This window comes from Oryctolagus cuniculus, chromosome 17, assembly GCF_051225735.1.
Source record: "Oryctolagus cuniculus isolate XC-2025 breed Fujian yellow rabbit chromosome 17, ASM5122573v1, whole genome shotgun sequence".
NCBI lineage: Eukaryota > Metazoa > Chordata > Mammalia > Lagomorpha > Leporidae > Oryctolagus > Oryctolagus cuniculus.
Genome location: NC_142883.1, coordinates 45,174,937 through 45,197,127, shown reverse-complemented (window position 1 = coordinate 45,197,127; position 22,191 = coordinate 45,174,937). Strand labels below are relative to the sequence as shown.

Genomic DNA, 22,191 nt, shown 5'->3' with positions numbered 1-22,191 from the left:
ATTTGAGCCATCACCTGCTGCCCCCCAGAGTGCACATTAGCAGGAAACTGGAATCAGGAGAGAAACTGGGACTCTTCCCCAGGCACTCTGATGTGGGATGTGGGCATTCCACCTGGAATTTGAACAGCTAGATGCAATACCTGCCCCCACTGCCACTTTCTAATATCGCCCACTTTCACTGTTTTCCAGATTTGTGGAAAAGAGCTTAAGAGGGATCATCTCTGGCCCAACATTTTCATTATCTCAGTGACTAAATGAAGGCTCATGGTTTAGGACTTTACTTTAATGTTGCCAGACATTAAGGCCAGAGAGTAGATTTTTTGTGCCAGGTATTCATTTAAGTACTTTCCATATATTAATAAAAATTATTCCTCACAATAACTTCAGTGCTAATATTGAATCATAGATTAAGTAACTGTCCCAAAATTCACAGCTAATAGTTACTCGATTCAAACCCAACCTGTTAATTCCTGACAGTTTTTAACTGCTGAGCTCCATTGCTTTGAACTAGGTAACTGTTTGTCTTATGTGGATTAAAGGCATTTTTCAGGAACTCCAGACTGGATGGCTCCTTTCTCTAAGCCTGCTGACTTTCATAAGAACAAAGCTTGAGGCATTTCCTTACAGGTTTATTTTCCCATTTTACAGATGAAGTTAAGTGACTTGGTCAAAGATGTAGTTTAAGTGATTGTGTTAGAAACAAGAATTTTGAAATAGGTTTTTGGCGCAGTGGTTTAGACACTGCTTGAGACTCCCAAATCCCATATTAGAGTGGCTGGGTTTGAGTCCTGGCTCTGCTCCTGTCCGGCTTCATGCCGATATGTACCATGGGAGGCAGCCGGTGATGGCTGAAGGACTTTGAGTGCCACACACCTCGGAGACCTGAGTTTCTGGCTTCTTTTGCTCCAGCCCCAGCTTTTGACAGCTTTTGGGGAAGTGAACCAGCTGCTGGGAGATCTTTGTCTCTCTGCATTTCAAATAAATAAATAAGAAAATAAATAGAATTTAGGGCCTCTGGTTTCTAACTCATTGCTTTTGGCCTCAGTTCAAGTGACCTACCACAGTGAAATTTTGTCATAACAGCAAAAGCATGTCCACATTCTTCATTCACATTTTCGTGTACCTTCAGGTTGTCCTGTAATACAATTAAGTCAATACAATGTAAGTCTCCAGTGTTCACTCTTTTGTAGTGATTTTACATTATGGAGGGACACACAAATACTTAGTAATGGAAGTACCTTAAGGATACAAGGAACATCTACTACTTAAAAAATTTTCAAAGCCATTAATATTTGCTTCTATTAATTTTTTTAAGTTTTATTTATTTAAAGGCAGAGTTACAGAGAAAGAGGGACATATAGGGAGAGGATTCTTCATCTGCCAGTTCACTCCCCACATGGTCCCAACAGCTAGGGCTAGGCCAGACAGAAACCAGGAGCCAGAGCTAGGAGTTTCTTCCAGGTCTCCCATGTAGGTGCAGGGGCCCAACCACTTAGGCCATCTTCTGATTCTTTCCCAGGCACATTAGCAGAGACCTGGATCAGAAGTGGAGCAGCCAGGACTCGAATCAGTGCCCATGTGGGATGCCAGCGTTGTAGGTGGTAGCTTTACCTGCTAAGCTACAGCACTAGCCTTTGATCCTATAAAATTTTTAATGTGATCATAACTAATGTTGTTAAGAGCCAACATTTTAGACTCTTCATTATCTGAGTCTTGAAATAATCAGCAAATGACATTTCAAATCTTCCAACTCAAGTGAGAATATAAAGAAATGCAGCAGTTTTTCTTGAGGGCCTTTTTGCAATTTTTTTTTTAAGAGAAAGCCCCTTCTGATTTCATGTGGAGTAGAAAACTAGCTTAATTTATCTCATGCTGCTCAATCTAATTTGGAATAATTTTTTAATTCCTTGATGCTTCAATACAGAGAGCTGTCCCCTAGAACCTTGTTTCCTGACAATGGACAGTAAAGGATTAAATCGAGCTGAAACTAAATTGATTGACATTTTGACACTGCAGACTGAAAAGAGGAATTTGTTCAACTTTTAAAACAGACAGGAGGGGGCTGGTGCTGTGGCATAGTGGGTAAAGCCGCCACCTGCAGTGCTGCTATCCCCTGTGGGCACCGGTTCAAGTTCTGGCTGCTCCACTTCCGGTCCAGTTCTCTTGCTATGGCCTGGGAAAGCAGTGGAAGATCACTCAAGTGCCTGGGCCCCTGCACCCACATGGGAGACCCAGAGGAAGCTCCAGGCTCCTGGCTTTGGATTGGCCCTACTCCAGCTGTTATGGCCATTTGGGAAGTAAACCAGTGGATGGAAGACCTTTCTCTCTCTCTCTCTCTCTTTCACTCTCTCTCTCTCTCTCTCTCTGCCTCTGCCTCTCTATAACTCTACCTTTCAAAAAAAACAGAAGAAAGAACTATTTTTTTAAAACTTTGCAATGATGATTTAATTTTTTCCTTAAAAAAATCAAGGGCATGTTCTAGCACTTTCATAATTTACTTTATTACAGTTGAAAGCAAGAATTTGACTTTGTAAAGCTTTTGAAATGGTCTGGATGGGGGTGTTTATGTAGTTTCCTTAGCTGAATGAGCACTGACAGAGGTCTTCTGAAGGGAAACCAAAAAACCAAAAACATTTTTGGGATATCACTATAGGGACTTATTTATTTTATTTGAAAGGCAGAGAGAGAGAGAGAGAGAGAGAAAATCTTCCATCCCCTGGTTCACTCCCCAGAATAGCTGCCAACAGTAGGGTCTGTGTTAGGCAGAAGCTAGGAACTGCATCCTGGTTGCCCACATGGCCAGGGACCAAGTACTTGGCCCATCTTCTGCTGCTTCTCCAGCTTTGTTAGCAGGAAGCTGGATCTGAAGCAGAGTAGCCAGGACTCCATTATGAGATGCCTACTTGTGGCCCACTTATTTATAAAAAGCAAGTGTACATACTCAGGAAATCTTTACCTCTAGTATCATAAACGCAAGCGATACTACTAAGATACATTTCCTGTTGACTTCTGTTTCAAACAGATACAGATGGTTACCACGCCATCATCTTTCCTAAACTGCATCATTTAATGTTGACTTCAATAAAATCCCATCTCTTCTGTGTCTTGAAAGGAACTGGACTCACCTTAACAGTGCTGTGTTGAAGTGTCTCTCTCTCTCTCTCTCTTTTTTTTTTTTAATCACAGCAGGAGTCTGTAATAAATTACAGCCTGGAAGAAGTTCCAAACTGGCAAGTTTACCAGATATTTTAAGCAATTTATTTTGGGGTGTATCAGCAGATTTTTTTCTTCCCCTGCCATTTGCTGACACAGCCTGAATAAATCTTTCAAACATTTTCCTTCTAGAGATGGATGAAGATGATGAACTCCTAGATCCAATCCTTCCATTAACTCTTCATTTGCCAACTAGTTCCTTCCCATTATCAGATCTCTAGGAAACTTAGATACCTCTTTCTGGCATGAATTTGCAATATTTCAAGTTCTTCAGTGCCTTGGCAACAGCTTTAAGTTTTATGGAAGGATCAATTGATTTAAAAAAAAAAAAAAAAAGTGGTTCTGGTTTTAGGTACAGAATTTATTGTTTGAATTGATTATTTCATTAGTAGTACTTTGAAGATTGCCAAAGTTCTCAACAAGGAAAGAATCTGGAAATTTACTTAGAATACTTATTTCTTCCTGATTCTAGCATATTGAGTCTTAAAGTGACTTCTTAATTTTAGTCTGTTTTCTCTTCTGACTGGCTAATGAAATCCTTTTCAAAAATTATGCATATTAATTTCTGGCTCTAGAATTCTTAAGGAAGATCCATTGATAAATATTTTAGACAAGTAGTCAGAAATGCTAAAAATACTGATGGCTGAAAATATTTGCTCTGGCATCATGAGACTGGAAGGACAAGAGATAAAGGAGCTGATTTTTATTGAGTGCCTGCATCCTGACAGCCCTTTTGTACGCCACTACATAGCATGCAAAAAAAAAATCCTTTTCTTTTTTTAAAATTTATTTATTTATTTGAAAGAGTTACACAGAGAGAGGAGAGATAGAGAGAGAGAGAGAGAGAGAGGTCTTCCATCCAATGGTTCACTCCCAGTTGGCCGCAACGGCTGGAGCTGCACTGATCCGAAACCAGGAGCTTCTTCTGGGTCTCCCACATGGGTGCATCTTCGACTGCTTTCCCAGGCCACAGCAGAGAGCTGGATCAGAAGTAGAGCAGCCAGGTCTCAAACCGGGGCCTATATGGGATGCCAGCGCTTCAGGCCAGGGCGTTAACCCACTGTGTCACAGCACCAGCCCCAAAGATTATCTTTTTCACCAAGAGCTGGTGCCTGGTCAGGTGAAAGGCACTGTTCAGTGAGTTGGAAGGAATATAGTAAGAGATTAAGTCAGTGAAAGATGAAAGAATACAAGTTGGTGGTTACATCTCTAGATCAGGAGTCAAAACCTGGGTCTTTGAATGACATAATTTACAAACGAGGCATTCTACCTAGACCTTAATATTTCTACAACTGTAAATTGAGGATATAATCTCTACTCTGCATTCTCAACCATGGCAGCCTGTTGAAATTACCTGGGGACACTTGAAAAGGCTGGTGGGCCGGTGCCGCGGCTCACTAGGCTAATCCTCCGCCTGCGGTGCAAGCACACCGGGTTCTAGTCCCGGTCGGAGTGCCAGATTCTGTCCCAGTTGCCCCTCTTCCAGTCCAGCTCTGCTGTGGCCAGGGAGTGCAGTAGAGGATGGCCCAGGTCCTTGGGCCCTGCACCCACATGGGAGACCAGGAAGAAGCACCTGGCTCCTGGCTTCAGATTGGCGCAGTGCGCTGGCCGCAGCGGCCACTGGGGTGTGAAACAACGGAAGGAAGACCTTTCTCTCTGTCTCTCTCTCTCTCACTGTCCACTCTGCCTGTCAAAAATTTAAAAAAATTAAAAAATTTAAAAAAAGGGCTCGTGTTGTGGTACAGTAAGTTAAGCTGCTGCTTGCAACACTGGCATCCCATACCCCAATGCCATTTGAGGCCCCGCTGCTTCACTTCTCATCCCAAATTTCCGCTGTCCCTGGGACTGTGGGGAGGATGGCACATGTGTGTGGGTCCCTGCCACTCACATGGGAGACCAGTGTGTTGTTCCTGACTTCTGGTTTGTGCCTGGCCCAGACCTGGCTGTTGCTGCCATTTTTGGAATGAACCAGCAGATCTCTTTCTTCTCTTTCTCGCTGACTCTCCTTCTCTGTTGCTCTGGCTTTCAAAAAAAAAAAAAAAAAATACTGAAGTCTAGATCCCATCCTTGAGAGATTCCAATTTGATTGATACAGGTATTGGGCTTTTAAGTCTCGGGAAGTAATTCATATATGCAGCTGTGCATATATGACTGCATATAAGAGGTTTGGAGGATGGCTAGGAAAGCCGCTATAAACTGATTTACAAGGGTTGGAAGATGTTATCGATGATGTAAATAGTTTATACCCCCATCATATCTCCAACTGCTTAAAAAAAAAAAAAGCTAGCTAATCCCTAAATTACTGCAGAATAGAGGAAGCCCCTGATAAATATTTGTTGCATTTGTGAATGTACAGCCTTTTAAATGGGGTTTGAGGCACAATGTATAGAGCCTGTTAAGAGGCAGAACTTTTCAGTTGAAACATCTCTCCTTTGAGCAATCAGCCTGTTTCGCCCACCTCCTGCTCACTTCATTCCTTCACCAAAGCAAGGGTGTCTTGGGCTGCCCCGTTCCCTACCGGCCCAGACCGGCGCCGCGCTCTCCCGGGGCGGGATGCCTGTAGGACCGACCCCCGCCCCCCGCCCCCCGCCCCGCCCCCGCCTCAGCACCCCGCCCCGCGCCCCGCCCCCGCCTCGGCGCCCCGCCCCGGACGCGGGTGGGGGCGGGCTGTTGGCGGCGCTCGGCAGCTCAGACTGCACAGCCCAGCGCTGGGCTTCGGCGGCTCCCTCCGCGCGACGCGGCGGGCCCAAGTCGGCCGCCGGGAGCCCGCGCGTCCGGCCCGGCGGAGTCGCGGAGTCGCGGTGAGCGCTTGGTGCCGGAGCCGGGCGGAGGCCAGCATGCGGAGCTGTGCGCTTTGAGCCGACCCGATGACCCTGAGCACTTTGGTCCGTGAGCGGAAGGCGCCCCCCGCCTGCACCTGTAGCCTCGGTGGCCCCGAAATGATCCCTTACTTCTCTGCCAACGCGGTCATCTCGCAGAACGCCATCAACCAGATGTGAGTCCGCTCGGCGCCCTCGAGCCTCCGCGAACGCCCGGAAAGTTTGCTTTTCCGCAGCCGCGCTCCCCAGCATCCTGGGGAGCGGACCCAGCCGGCGAGGCCGAAAGTGCAGCCTCGGTGGCGACCGGGGTGGGGGTGGGCTGTCGGGTGGAGGCAGAAGGGGTGGGAGTCGGCACAGGATCCCTTGGGAGAATTTCTGGTCAACTTTGAGGGACTCGGAAAGCGGCGTTGCCCTGCGGAAGTGTGTGGTGACCGGGTGACAGCGGAGCCATGGGGCTCTGGAGCCCCGGGGGAAAGGTGGTCGGTGGAGTTGGGCCAGCCGGCCGGAAACCCGAGGGACGCCCTGTGGCTCCTGCTGCTCTTTCTTTGGGTTTTTTTGTTTGTTTGTTTGTTTTTTGTTTTTGTTTTTGGTCTAAGGAAATTTGTGCCTGACCCTAAGTTTCTGTTGGGAGCCGCTCACACAAAGAAAAGCGGTCCATTCCTCGCTGAAGTTTTTTCAGAGAGCTAGACTTGGGTAGCTGGGCTGTTTGCCTTTATCTCTGCCTGGTAATACGTGCTCACACATAAGCCGGCATGCACACACACCTTCCTCCACTGCAGTGCAAGATTCAGACACACCTTTAAATCGTCCCTGTGTCTGAAACCTCTAGGATTGTCTCTCCCTTCCATAGTGGTGTAGCTATTCGTCAGCTTGTGGTTGATCTCACCTCACAGTTACAAAGCTCAGAGAGGAACCCCGCCTCTTCAAGCTGTGTGCCCGAACCAGTGGAGTGGTTTAAGGTTGCCTGAGATAGCAGCGGGCCATCCGCGGTAGTGTACTAGCCTCACGCCCGTGTTTTCGGAGCAGTCATCTGCTGAGGTTTTCTTAGACTCCCAGCACTTAGGCAGAGCTTCTGTCTCTCTCCCAGATCAACCCTTGAACTTCTTTAATGTCCAACAGCTGAAACTTTCCATTATCCCTTATTAAAGGTCCAGAGAATAGCATGTGGTTTATCTGTAATCTTACACCTAATTTATTGTTTTAATTAATGGTTTGCTCTCCTGTCCTCCCAATCGAATTAAGCTTGAGTTTCAGCTTTTTTCTTTTGTGTTGATTCATGTTCTAATTCCTAAAAAAAGAAAAAAAAAAAAGACAAGAAAGGTGAAAAAGTTTTGACTGCCTTGTACTGTGATTCTACAGGATTCTATACAAATTACTTCCATTTTACTTTTAAAAGGCTCCCCCCCCACCCCCGCCGGGGAGGGGGAGGGATGTTGAGGCGGGTGCAGACGGGAGAGAGGAATGAAGTGGAAAAGAAAACTAATCTCCAGCGAACAGTGTTAACAGTACTTCAAAATGTGTTGTGTACAAATAATGGAATATTATTCAGCCTTAAAAAGAAGGAAATTTTGACACATGGCTACAATACGGATGAACAGTGAAGACATTATTCTAAATGAAATAAGCCAGTCATAAAATGACAAATACTGTATGATTCCATTCTAGGTACTCAGAGGCAGAAAGTAGAATGACAGTTACTATAGGTTGTGTGGGAAATTTGTGTTCAAAATGAAACAGTAACAGCTGCCATTTATCAACCTCTTGTCACTGTGCTAACACAGTTTAATACATCTCATCTAATCCTCACAGCAGCCCTGTGAACTAATTTGTTCTGTGTACAGATAATAAAGCTAAGGCTTAGAGAAATTAAGTAATTGCTCAAGGCCTTGTACCTAGTAGATGACAAAACTGTCCATAGAATCCAGATCTGTTTCCTAGATCAGAGCACATAACCACTATAAAAATGATGTAGCTTTTGAGACTTAGCAATTGGGAATTAACTTTACTGACATCTTTAAATTGGTGAAAATGTATTTACTGTACTGAGTTGTATTGCTAAGATGGACAAACTTAAAAGAACTTGCAGAATATTTCTTATTTTTGTCTCTTTTGCTACTTTTTTCTTAAAAAAGACTTGCAATAATTTTTTCTTCTGAAGAGTAGTTATTAATATTGCTTGAAAACTTTTATTAGCATTTAAAGTATTGCTCAACTGATCATTAAATCATTAGAGATAACTCTGATTAAAATCTTAATTTTTTAAGAAAGGTTTATTTATTTATTCGAAAGGCACAGTTACAGAGAAGCAGAGGCAGAGGGAGATCTTCCGTCCACTGGTCCCTCCCCAGGTGGCTGCAATAGCCAGAGCTATGCCTATCCAAAGCCAGGAACCAGGAACTTCTTCGGGGTCCCACACACATGTGCAAGGGTCCAAGGACTTGGGCCATCTTCTACTGCTTTTCCAGATCATAGAAGAGACCTGGATCGGAAGTAGAGCAGCTGGGACTCGAACTGGTGCCCATATGGGATGCCAGCACTGCAGTGGCTTTACCCACTATGCCACACTGCTGGCCCCATAAAATCCTATGTTTTATGAACTTAAATATGCCCATTGTTGGCACTTACTTCAGACCTTCTTAATTTGGGGTCCATGGTCACCTCAAGGTCTATGAATTGGCTTCATATGAAAATATTGGGTAGATAAATATATGTTTGAAAACCAGATTTTCCAAGTAATGTGATCTCAGGAAAGGCAAAGGACTGATTTCCTAAAAGAAAACATTTTTTAAGAAAAAAAGATTTATTTATCTATTTGAATGGCAGTTATATAGAGAGAGGAGGAGACAGAGACAGAAAAAGAGAGAAAGAGATCTTCCATCTGTTGATTCACTCCCCAAATAACTGAAATGATTGGGGCTGTGCCAGGCTGAAACTAGGAGCTAGGAGCTTCTTCTGAGTCTCTAACCTAAGTGTAGGGGCCCACACACCTGGGCCATCCTCTGCTGCTTTCCCAGACCCATTAGCAGGGAGCTGCATCAGAAATGGAACAACTGAGACTCCAGCTGATACCTGTATGGGATGTTGGTGCCTTAATCTGCTATGCCACAGCACCAGCACCAGGAAATATTATTTCTAAGATCTGATACTGTAAGCCTCGACTGATATGAGCATTTCCATGTGGTACCAAATATATAAATAGTAATAACTAGCAGGAACAACTTAAAAGATTCAGATTGAGAGTTTTAAGTGAGCACTGACTTAAAAAAAAAAAAAGGTGCAAATTTGGAGGAAGGATACCTCGACATGTGAATACTCTTAGCACTGCTGAAGACCTGCTCACAAGAGTGTTTTCCCCTTGCTTACTTGCTGATTCCAATTTGCATGAGTTTAGAAACCAAGTAACAAATCCTATGGGAGTTGTATCAAAGATTAAATAGGACAGAGGTATTAGCTCTCCTAATGGGAAATTTATATCATTTGCAGGGGTAGGGAATGTCTGGCCCACTGGCCCTGTAAGACCCACAGAATCATTTGGTTTGGTCCTCTAAGGCAACCACAGGGGACTAAAAATTTACTAAATCTGCATCAGGCTAATTTAAGTTGGTACTTTTGTATGGCCCACAAATAATATAAACATCCAAATGGCCCTTGGCGGAAAAAAAGGTGTGTCATCTTTGCTATAGCATATGGCCTTTGGACACCTTTCTTGGCAATTTCACAGGCTCTTTCTGATCTCTGAACTGTGGTAAATATAGGTGAAATTATAGGTTAGCTGAAGTATTACTGTGTTTTACTTATGTAACCATTATTGGACTAAAGTTTCCTTTGCTGTGGTTAAAAAAAATTCACCAATTATGACATGATTTTATTAAAGACCTATTTATTTCAAAGGCACAGTTAGAGTACACGTGCACCCACGCTTCCATCCGTTGGTTTACTCCCCAAATGGCCGAATCATCCAGGACTGGGCCAGGCTGAACCCAGAAGCCTGTAACTCCATCCAAGTCTCCTGTGTTGGTTGCAGGAGTCCAGGCAGTTGGGCGATCTTCCACTGCTTTCCCAGGCACATTACCAGGGAGCTGGATTGGAAGCAGAGCAGCTAGATTCAAACTGGCCCTCTAATATGAGATACTGGAATTGAAAGTGGCACCTTGGGCGGGTGCTGTGGTGCAGCGGGTTAACACCCTGGCTTGAAGCGCCAGCATCCCATATGGGTGTCGGTTCAAGACCTGGTTGCTCCACTTCCAATCCAGCTCTCTGCTGTGGCCTGAGAGAGCAGTGGAAGATGGCCCAAGTCTTTGGGCCCCTGCACCCATGTGGGAGACCCGGAAGAAACTCCTGGCTTCAGATCGGTGCAGCCCTGGCTGTAGTGGCCAATTGAGGAGTGAACCAGTGGATGGAAGACCTCTCTCTCTCTCTTTCTCTCTCTGCCTCTCTTCTCTCTGTGTAACTGTGACTTTCAAATAAATCTTTAAAAAAAAAAAAAAAAAGTGGCACCTTATCCTGCTGCACCATAACACCAACCCCTTTACATACTTTTTAATAAAGCAAAAATCTGAGGAGCAAGAGTTTTAGTGCAGTGGGTTAACCCACAGCTTGGGAGGCCTGCTTCCCGTATTGAAATGCCTGGTTCCAGTCTTGGCTACTTAGAGCTTCTAATCCAGCTTCATGCTAATATACCTGGAAAGCTGCAGATGATGGCACAAGTAGTTGCTTCCTGCTAACTCACATAGGAGACCTGGATGTAGTTACTGGCTCCTGGCTTGGGCTGTTGTAACCATTTGGAGTGTGAATCAGTAGATGGAAGACTCTCTCTCTTGATCTCTGTCCCCCTGTCTTTCAAATAAATAAATTTTTAAAAGCAGTAACAACAAATGCTTATTGAGAAATAAATGGCCATGTCCTAAAAAGTTCAGAGAAGGATCAGAAATTTTTTTTTTTTTTTTTTTGGACAGGCAGAGTGGATAGTGAGAGAGAAAGACAGAGAGAAAGGTTTTCCTTTTGCTGTTGATTCACCCTCCAGTGGCCGCCACGGCTGGCTCGCTGCGGCCGGCACACCGCACTGATCCGAAGGCAGGAGCCAGGTGCTTCTCCTGGTCTCCCATGGGGTGCAGGGCCCAAGGACTTGGGCCATCCTCCACTGCACTCCCGGGCCACAGCAGAGAGCTGGCCTGGAAGAGGGGCAACCAGGAAAGAATCCGGCTCCCTGACCGGGACTAGAACCCGGTGTGCCGGCGCCGCTAGGTGGAGGATTAGCCTATTGAGCTGCTGCACTGGCCGATCAGAAATTTTTAAATAAAATCCTGGCAAAACTGCCATTAAAAAGTTGCCATTATGAAAACTTCTTAATGAAGTTCTTGGGAGGCAGACCTTTAGCCTAGTGGTTAAGATGCCCATATCTCACATCAAAGTGCTTAGGTTCAATTCCCGACTCTGGCTCCTGACTCTTACTTCCTGCTAATGCAGACCCTCTGAGGAAGTGGTGATAGCTCAAGTTATTGAATTCCTTCTAGCCATTTGAGAGACCTGGATTGAGTGCCTAGCTCCCCTACCTACTTGCGGGCATTTGGGGAGTGAACTCAAATATGGAAATGCTTTCTCTTTCTCTTTGCTTCTCAAAAAAACAAAACAAAAAAAAAAACTTACAATTTAGATGCTTGAGATACTACCAAATTTGTTAATTAGTTTACCTTAAGCTTTTTATTCTTAACCTAAAATATTTATTTACTTGTTTTCATGTGAGTTGGACTTCCTAGCTTCACATCAGTACTTTCTAAAACTCACCCTCAAAAAGAAACATAGTGAGATACTTACTCAAAATGCACCTTTTCATAAAATTGAAACATAGAAACATTTTTTTAAAGATTTATTTATTTATTTGAAAGTCAGAGTTACAGAGAGAGGAGAGGTAGAGGTAGAGGTAGAGAGAGAGAGAGAGAGAAATGTCTTCCATCCGATGGTTCATTCACTCTCCAATTGGCCACAACAGCTGAAACTGCGCCGATCCAGAGCCAGGAGCCAGGAGCCTCTTCCGGGTCTCCCACGCGGGTGCAGGGGCCTGAGGACTTGGACCATCTTCTACTGCTTTTCCAGGCCAAAAGAGAGAGCTAGATCGGAAGTGGAGTAGCCAGGTCTTGAACTGGCAACCATATGGGATGCTAGCGTTTCAGGCCAGGACATTAACCCACTGTGCCACAGCGTCGACCACCGTAGTAATAGTACTAGTGCTTTTTTAGTTCCAATCTATAGTTATCCAAGTGATTTCACATGCTTATTTCCAGACTTAAATTTGTATCAAAATCCCCTGAAGGGCTTATTAAAAACGCAAATTGCTGCCCACACCACACATACCTCCTGGATTTCTGATTCTGTAGATCTGAGTGTGACTGTCGAATTTGCATTTCTGTTATGTTCTCAGATCATGCTGATGATGCTAGTTTAGGGACCACACTTGGGATCCACAACCTTAAAATGTTCCTCCAAGGCAGATTGAGCAACTCATCATCTGTGTTTTGTAGAGTAATAAACTGGAGAAATCAAAATGATGGAATTATTTGCACAGGACTACATGGCTTGTTACTGGTAGAACTGCAGCTAGAACCAGCATTTCCTGTTTCTGAATCCAGAGCTCTTACAGGACTGCACTCAAAGTCCTGATATATACATCTTTGTGTACACATGTAAACATTTCTTTAGATAAATTCTTCACAGTGAAATTTCTAGGTCTATACATACCATACATAATGGTATGTATATATATGTATATATATAATGGTATGTATATATGGTATGTATGTGTATCTATATATAGCATACATAATGGTATGTCTATTTTAAAAATTTGATACATGCTGCCAAATTGCCTTTTGAAGACTTTGCCAACTTTTTACCATATGTCTTTTACCATATGTCTTAAGAGTCTGTCTTTCTGGGCTTTTCTTTTACTATGGCACAGCAAGTAAAGAAGCAGCTTTACCTGTGTGTGTGTGTATATATACAGTTTAATGTTTTTATTATTAATACTTCTGTGGCTGATAAAATAGGGAAACACACACATTAAGTGTTTTAAAAAAAAAAAAAGAGTGCATGTTTCCCTATTTTACCAGTCACAGAAGTATTAATAATAACAACATTAAATAGCAGTTACTTTTTTTACTGAGCTCTTACTCTCTGCCAGACTCTGTTTTGAGTACTACTAGCATTATCTCTCTTTCTCTTCTTTACACTTTAAGAGTTAAATATTATCCTCAGTTATAGATGAGAGACACAGAGAAGTTAAGTAAGTTACAATCATTCAGCCAGGTTGCACACACAGGTAGTCTGCCTCCACCCCTGCTTTTAAATACTTTTCTTTATGATTTCCTTTTTACTGTAGAGGTTTAGCACCTTTTTTATTGGTCTTTTTCATTTTTCCTCTGTGAATTACGTGTTTTCCTTCTGACCATTTTTCCATTGGCATGTGTTTTTTTTCTTCAAGTTGGTATTTGTATCTTACTTTAGAAAACCCTTCTACCCATCCCAGGGTTATAAAAGTATCATTTATTTCTTCACTTATCTTTACATTTGTAAACATTTAACTCTTTAAACCATCTGAAATTTATTTTTATTTGTAATATGGGGTAGGAATCTAAACTTTCTTCCATATATGTAGTCAGTTATTCCAATAACATTTATTTAATCCATTCTTCCTTCACTAATTTGTATTCCCACATATATATTAAATTCCTATCTTGTAGATGTTTGGGGTCTGCTTCTTTCTTCTTGTTTTTCTGTCCATACTGTCATACTTACTGTTTTTTTTTTTTTTCATTACAGATTTAGTGGATATTTTGATATGGCAAGGCTTACTTAATTGCTTTTTTTAAAATGTCTTAGCTATTGTTTATTTTATTTTCCAGGTAGGTCTTAGGATCAGGTTGTAAGTTTCTACTTTGAAAAAAATCTTATTGGGATTTTAGTTGAAGTTTAACTGAGTTAATTTCGGAGGGAATTAATAGCTTTACAAAGTGACCCTTCACAATGAGGAATGTGGTTGGTATGCGTGCTAATTAGTCACTAGTTTTTAAATGATCTTCATTTAAATTTTACAGTTTTCCTCATGGAGTAGCACAAATTTCTTAGCAGGTGTATTTATGTGAGTTCTGTAAAGTGCTTGTTGCTCTTGTGAATGTACTACTCCACTTTCCCCAGATGTTTTCTAATTTGTCACTACAGGTGTGTGGTGAAACTGACTTTTGTATCAGACCACCTTGCTGAACTCTTACGTGGTTTTAATACCTAACAGATTTTCAATTGATTTTCTTGACTTTTCTTCTTAGTGGATAATCTATCAACTGAAAGTGGGTTTTGTCTCTTTGAGTATGTATAATTCATTATTTTGGCTAGGATCTGTAATGTAACATCAAATAGTGCAGTGCTGATGGGCTTGTCCTGTTTTCTTTGGTAAAAGGAATGCTTATGTTTTGTCACTAAGTATATTGCATGCTATAGTTCTGTGAATGACAAGTTGAGGGCTCACTATTGGTAATTTGTAAAAATTTTTAGTTATTGAATTTTATTGAATACTTTTTTGACATTTCTTGGGATAATATTTTCCCCTTTACTGACAACATGAAATTCTGAGTTGCTAAAGTTGAATTATCTTTACATAATTGAGCTACACCTTGTTTGCATTATTCATTTAATATATTGCTGGATTTGGCTTACTAATGTTTAATATTTAAGGATTCAGATATTTATTGGATCTTTGGTACTGTTTGAGTCCAGCTTATGTCCACTTTGTGGAACTATTTAGGTAGCCTTCCTTTTTTTTTTTTTTCTTTTCTCTGTACTCTGTAACAGTTCTTTATCAGGATTATCTGTATTTTAAAGTCTGAAACCAAGGAATTTCCAAGTATTATAATGAAACGAGTTTTTTTTCTTTAAAATTTTTACTTTCTCTTTTCTCAATCATTTTTTTAAAATGTAGATCTTCTATAGAAATGCAACACAGAATAATTGATAATTAAGCGATTGAAACCAGGCATTCATTTCTGATTTATAGGCTTTTTTCTGTCTTTGGTGGGAAAAGAAACTAATACTTCGGCCAGAGCTGCTCCGATTCGAAACCAGGAGCAAAGAGCTTCCTCCGAGTCTCCCACATGGGTGCAGGTGCCCAAGGACTTGGGCCATCCTCTACTGCTGTCCTAGACCATAGTGGAGACACTGGATTGGAAGTGGAGCAGCCAGAACCTGAACCGGCACCCATAGGGGATGCCGGCACTGCAGACGGGCCTTACCCGCTACACCACAGCGCTGGCCCCAAAAATATAGTCTTAAAAAGTGGAATTTTTTAAAATATATATTTATTTATCTTGAAAGTCAGAATTAGAGAGTGAAAGAGAGATCTTCCATTTGCACGTTCACTCTCCAGTTGGCCACAGTGGCTAGTACTGGGCCAGGCCTACGCCAGGAGCCAGAAGCTTCATCCGGATCTCCCACATGGGTGATGGGGACCCAGACACTTGGGCCTTCTTCACTGCTTTCCCAGGCCATTAGCAGGGAGCTGGATTGGAATGGAGAGCCAGCACACAAACAGGCAGCCATATGGGATGCACTGGTGGCAGCTTTAGTCACTATGCTACAATGCTGGGTCCGAAAAGTGGAATGTTTTTAAAAAGAGTAATCGGTTTAGTTTACATCTAGTTTATCTTCTGGATGTTAAGATACAAAGAACAGGTTAATGATCCACCGTCAGAGTATAAAGGTACATTTGTGTTTGTTTTTATTATTTGCAATAACTTTGTTATTGCCTGAGCTTGTTTGATTGGCCCGGTACCGAGAGCAAGTGGAAGAGCTCTCAACTTTGGCCTTCTTGGAATCATGTTTAACCAACTTAACTGAAGAGTAAATCTGTAAAATGAAGATGAACAGGAATGGTGAGGTGTGTTCAAGATTGCTTTTTGATAGCAAGAGCGGGGTTCTCCCACAGGTTACTGTTCTTGAGTGCTCACCTGTAGTTATTCCTGAAATTGCGCAGTTTCTCCAGACTACACCAAGTATCCAGCTCCAGCTTTGTCATCAGTCTCTGTTTTCAAGATCTGTTAGAGGGGCACAAACTTCTACAGATCTTGCTCACATCTCTTTACCGGTCTTTGCAGGAAATGTTGAGTCGTCTTAGTTACCATTTGTTGAACTGTCAATTTCTGAAATTTATCATAGTTTCTGAATTTCCAAAAAGAAATAATTTTTAAAAAATCCTAACAACTTTCACATATGTGTAGAATTAGCTTTGCGTTGTTGAATGATGCAGGATGCTGCTGTCACTGTTAATGGGTTTAACTGGAAGAAATGTGCTAAGAACATTAAGGCCTTTTTAGGTGTTCCTGTGATTTGGAAAGGATGTTGCCAGTTTATAAATAGATTGCTAGTGTTGTACACCAGAGGGCAAGTTTAGGTTCACTTCCTTTTTTGCATGTTTTGTGGATTTAGCAACTTTTGTTTTCTGCATTAATCTGTTTTTAGAGGGGTGTGACCCTACTTTTAGTAATCTAAGGGATTTGGCATTAATTGTGTCTGATAAGAGAAAAGCTATAGGTCTTTGTGTCTCAACATGAAACTCAGGACTTTTTTTTTTTAATTGGAACTGTTTAAGTTGCCAGGTGTAGAAGAAAATTATTTTATACTGGGGAATGAGCTAAATGATCCCAATTGTTGTTTTTGTTTATTTGGAGATATTATCTGCCTCATTTGAAGGGACTGTGGAGATCAAATGATAAAATTCATAAAAACAATAAAAATTCAGTTCTGATTGTTACTTTTATCATCTGTACTTAATATTTATACTTGATTCGTGTAGCTGTTCCTTATCTAATACAAGATATTTCAAGCCTGAGTGTTCTAATTGTGTATTTGAAACTGATTGTCTTCTGTGGTAACTGAAGATGGCTTTATCTGTTGGCACCTCAGGAAACACTTGAATCATCTTTCACAGCCCCACCGGCATCATCTATGAATCTCCTCTCTGCTAGTCTCTGATTTTATGTAAAAAAGTGAGTGGATCTTGGCCAGCGCTGTGGCTCACTAGGCTAGTCCTCCGCCTGCGGCGCCGGCACCCCAGGTTCTAGTCCCAGTCAGGGCGCCAGATTCTGTCCTGGTTGCCCCTCTTCCAGTCCAGCTCTCTGCTGTGGCCCAGGAAGGCAGTGGAGGATGGCCCAGCACTGAAGGCAGCACCTTGGGCCCTGCACCCACATGGGAGACCAGGAGGAAGCACCTGGCTCCTGGCTTCGGATCGGTGCAGCGCACCGGCCACAAGGCACCAACCATAGCAGCCACTTGTGGGGTGAACCAACGGAAAAAGGAAGACCTTTCTCTCTCTCTCTCTCTCTCTCTCTCTCTCTCTCTCTCTCTCACTGTCAAACTCTGCCTGTCAAAAAATAAAAATAAAGTGAGATCTCCGTGAGAACTAATGTGAATGGGAGTACTTCTGACTTGACTTCACTAATTTTAAATAAGTATCACTTTAACAGAAAACTCTTAACCCATTGTGTGCCATCCTCCTGTATACATGATACCTATAAAAACTTAAATTGAGCAATAAGAAGAACATTCATTGGTAACTTTGAAGTAAGAATTATATAGTCAAAATATTCAGGGTGGAAAACTTGTGACTTAAAGGGTTAAGACAGCTGCCATTTCTTCAGAACCCTCATTTCTCCCATATCCATTTTAATTACTAAGTGGCCCCTGATTTTTTTTTTTTTAAGGTTTATATATTTATTTCAAAGAGTTACAGAGAGAGAGAGAGAGAGAGAGGTCTTCCATCTGCTGGTTTACCCTGCAGGATGTCCACAATGGTCAGAGCAGCACTGATCTGAAGCCAGGAACCAGAGCTTCTTCTGGGTCTCCCACATGGGTGAAGGGCCCAAGCATTTGGGCCATCTTCTGCTTTCCCAGGCCGTAGCAAAGAGCTGGATTGGAAGTGGAGCAGTGGGGATTTGAACCGGTGCCCATGTGGGATGCCAGCACTGAAGGCAGCAGCTTTATCTGCTGTGCCACAGCACCACCCCTCCTCTAATGTTAATATGCCTGGTTCCCATGAACATCTAAATTTAAATTTCCTATCATGTCATCTTTATTTTTGTTGGAAAGCTTTCGTCTGAAAAGTTTTTGGTTGGGGGCAGGGTATGAATGTAACACATGCTTGAAATTAATGGAATAAAACAATGAGTGAAAATGGACCTCTGAATTCCCTTTGACCAGATTTGGTATACGTCATTCCATCTAGCCCCCTTCTGTGGTGCTCATCCCTCCCCCAGTAAAATCTCACACTTAGTTATTAAAATGTCCCCTTCCTAAATATTCTCTTTTAAAAAAAAAATGATTTATTTGAAAGGCAGAATGACAGAGAGAGAAGAGGTCTTCTGTCTTTTGGTTCACTCTCCAAATGGCCACAGTGGTCATTGCTGGGCTAGGCTGAAGCCAGGAACTCCATCCAGGAGGGTACAGGGGTCCAAGGACGTGGGCCATCTTCCACTGCTTTCCCACGTGCATTAGCAAGGAGCTGGATCAGAAGCCACCAGCCAGGACTCAAACTGGAGTTCCCGAATGGGATGCCCCAGGCTCTAAAAACTCTTAAAAGGTCTCTTGAGTAGATATTTGGAGTAACTACTTGTGCCTGATATTAACATTATGGTGTTTGGAATGAAATAGACTTGAGTTCTTGTCAGAGTTTCACCAGTTTTTATAATCACCCTAAACCTTCCTTTCTTCATCAATAAAATGGAATGTATATTCCCCATGAGGATTCATTGTAATACTTGTTAAATACTAAGATTAGTAATCACTTAGTAAATTGTAGCTAGTATTTTTACTCTTCTGACATGAGTCATATTATAAAAGAAAGAACTAGAGTGGCAACCTCAACTGATGGTTAAAACTATCATTTACATTATTACCTATTCTGGCTAAAGAATAGGGAAAAAGAGACATACTGGGACAGATGTTTGGTGCAGCCTTTAAGTCACTGCTTTGAACACCTGCATCCCATATTGGAGTCCCTGGGTTAAAGTCTGGGATCCACTTCCAATCCAGCTTTCTGCTAATGTGCACCCTGGAAGACAGCAGGTGATGGCTAAGTACTTGGATCCCTGCCCCTCACAGGGGAGATCCAAGCTGAGTTCCAGGCTCCTGGATTCAGCCTGACCCAGCTCCAGCTGTGGTGGGCATTTGGGGAGTGAAACAGTGGGTGAAGATTCTCTCTCTCTTCTCTCTCTCTCTGCCTTTCAAATAAATAAAAATTTAGGAAAAAAAACTGTGCAAAACATGGTTCCTAGAGTCAGGTTGCTCAGGATGTTGAGAGAAGACATGTCAACATAAGGATGATAAATAAGAGCACACTTTAGTGAATACTGCATAATAGATGAGTGGGGTGGTTGGTGCTTTAGGAATTCAGAGCACAGAAATGTATCTTTGTAAATGAGCCAATTAGGAAAAGTCTTTATGGAAGCAGAATCTGAAGTAGAACTTAGACCTTTATTTCTGGCCCTTTTCACAGTCTTGGTTTATATAAACACTAGTAAGGGATACTTGTGTGGTAAGAAAAAAAGACTATTGTGACAGATAATATGGCTGTGTCACAAATAGATCATTTTCATTGAATGACTGCCATTAATCATTTGTCAGAAGAAGAATCCTGAAAGGATTGTATAGACAGATAATGTTCTTTAGAAAATTGCTTTGGGCAGTTTAGGTATATGGAATGGGCAGAGTTTTATCGAGTATCCACTGAGGGTACACAGCACAGGAACTAGCTGTTGCAGGCTTTACGTAGCTTATTCAGGAAGGCTGCCAATTTTGCAAGGCTGTTATTGAATCAGTACCAGTGACTTGGAGAAATCCCCACAGGCAGCATAAGCACAGAAATCACTGAACTGTCTGTAAATGGCTTTTTTTTTTTTTTAAACACATTCAAGTAATCCAAAGTGCAAAACCTCTTTTCTCTGCTTCCTCCAGGTGCTTAGCTCAAATACTGTTACATCAGTAGCATGTGGTAGGCAAGATGGTTCCCATGGCACAAAGGGATTATAATATTTACAAGGGGCCGGCCTTGTGGCACAGTGTGTTAAGCCAGCACTTGCTACACAGACATCCTATATCTGAGTGCTGGTTTCAGTACCAGCTGCTCGTCTTCTATCAAGCTTCCTGCTTATATACCTGGGAAAGCAGCAAAAGATGGCCCAAGTATTTGTTCCCTTGTCACCCACGTGGGAGACCAGGATAGAGTTCCTGGCTCCTGAATTCCACCTTGCCCAGACCTGGCTATTGGTGGCTATATGGAGAATAAAGCAGAAGATGGAAGATTTATTCTCTCTCTCTCTCTCTCTCTCTTTCTTCCCCTATGTCTCTCCCCCTATCTCTCTGTTACTCTGCTTTTCAAATAAATAAATAAATCTTCAAAAAACATTTACAGTAAAGTGAGCTGTAAGGGGACGAGTGTGCTGACTGCTATTTTTCCTCGTTCTTTTTTTTTTATTTATTTATTTATTTATTTATTTATTTGACAGGCAGAGTGGATAGTGAGAGAGAGAGACAGAGAGAAAGGTCTTCCTTTGCCGTTGGTTCACCCTCCAATGGCCGCCGCAGCCAGCGTGCTGCGGTCGGCGCACTGCGCTGATCCAAAGCCAGGAGCCAGGTGCTTCTCCTGGTCTCCCATGGGGTGCAGGGCCCAAGCACTTGGGCCATCCTCCACTGCACTCCCGGGCCACAGCAGAGAGCTGGCCTGGAAGAGGGGCAACCGGGACAGAATCTGGTCCCCGACCGGGACTAGAACCCGGTGTGCCAGCGCTGCAAGGCGGAGGATTAGCCTGTTGAGCCGTGGCGCCGGCCTTTCCTTGTTCTTGCTGGTTTAGTTACCAGTTTGATGATTTACCTGCCAATTAATGGCTCATTATTTAGTATCCTATATAAGCAATATACACTCTAAGCTTCTAAGTCAAATACTCATGGAAACCATCATTGTGGATATGAGGGTCTTTTACACAGTTAAAAATCCTCTTGGGGCCAGTGCTTGGCATAGTAGGTTAAGCCCCTGCCTATGGCGCATTCGTGTCCCAGCTGCTTCTCTTCTGATCCAACTCCCTGCTAATGGTCTGGGAAGGCAGTGGAAGATGGTCCAAATGCTTAGGCCCACATGGGAGACCGGGAAGACGTTCTTGCCTCCTGTCTTCGGATGAGGGCCCAGCTCCGGCCATTAAGGCCGTCTGGGGAGTGAACCAGCTGATGGAAGACCTCTTTGTCTGTCTGTCTGTCCATCTCTCTCTCTCTAACTCTGCCTCTCAAATATATACATAAATAAGTCTTTAAAACAAAACAATTCCATGACTTTACATCATTTAATAAAGATCGAGAACCATATACGTACCATCCATTCATGTTACACTAAGCCCAAATGATAGTTTAATGATTCTGAGTAAAAGAAGAATCACTTCAATTACTGTCAGTGATTGTGCTTGAATACCTGTCCCCTGCTGAGAGAAACAGCAAACTGAGACTAGGTAAGAGAAACAATGTACTTATTTTTGCTAGTGATTCTAACCAAATTAACCACAGTGTAATTTCTTTTTCAAAAGTAAGCAAAAATTGAAGAATGCAGACTTGCTATTTATATTGAACATTAAAAACTAATGGTAGGGGCTGGCACTGTGGCGCAGCAGGTTAACACCCTGTCCTGAAGCGCTGGCATCCCATATGGGTGCCGGTTCAAGTACTGGCTGTTCCACTTCCGATCCAGCTCTCTGCTATGGCCTGGGAAAGCAGGAGAAGATGGCCCAAGTTCTTGGGCCCCTGCACCCGCGTGGGAGACCTGGAAGAAGCTCCTGGCTCCTGGCTTCGGATCTTACAGCCATTTGGGGAGTGAACGAGCGGATTGAAGACCTCTCTTTCTCTCCCTCTTTCTCTGCCTCTCCTCTCTCTGTGTAACTCTTTCTAATAAATAAATAAATGTTCAAAAAAAAAACTATCTACCTTTATACATAGTAAAGTTGATGATGTCTTCATTCTTTTCCAGCCACTCAGCTTAAAAATGAACTTGTCTTAGATGCATTTACTGCTAATATCATCCAAGCTTTTTCCATGTATGTGTATACTTTTTAAAAAATAGGATTGTTCCATATTTATTGCT

The 22,191-nt window shown here is 42.6% G+C and overlaps 1 protein-coding gene across 10 annotated transcripts in view; it reads left to right on the top strand.

Annotated features, from left to right (window-relative positions):
* SSH2 (slingshot protein phosphatase 2) overlaps nt 1–22,191 on the top strand; it is a 281,689-nt gene that overhangs the window by 142,689 nt on the left and 116,809 nt on the right. The window contains exon 1 of one of the 10 annotated variants that reach the window (XM_008270961.5): nt 5,892–6,208. The exons of 7 other annotated variants lie outside the window; for them this stretch is intronic. In XM_008270961.5, coding sequence (XP_008269183.4) covers nt 6,081–6,208 — 128 coding nt within the window. In that variant the 5' untranslated portion in view covers nt 5,892–6,080. Of the gene's footprint in view, nt 1–5,891; nt 6,209–22,191 lie in introns of those variants that run through there. 2 more of the 10 variants (XM_051824584.3, XM_089317532.1) reach the window with 2 other exon arrangements.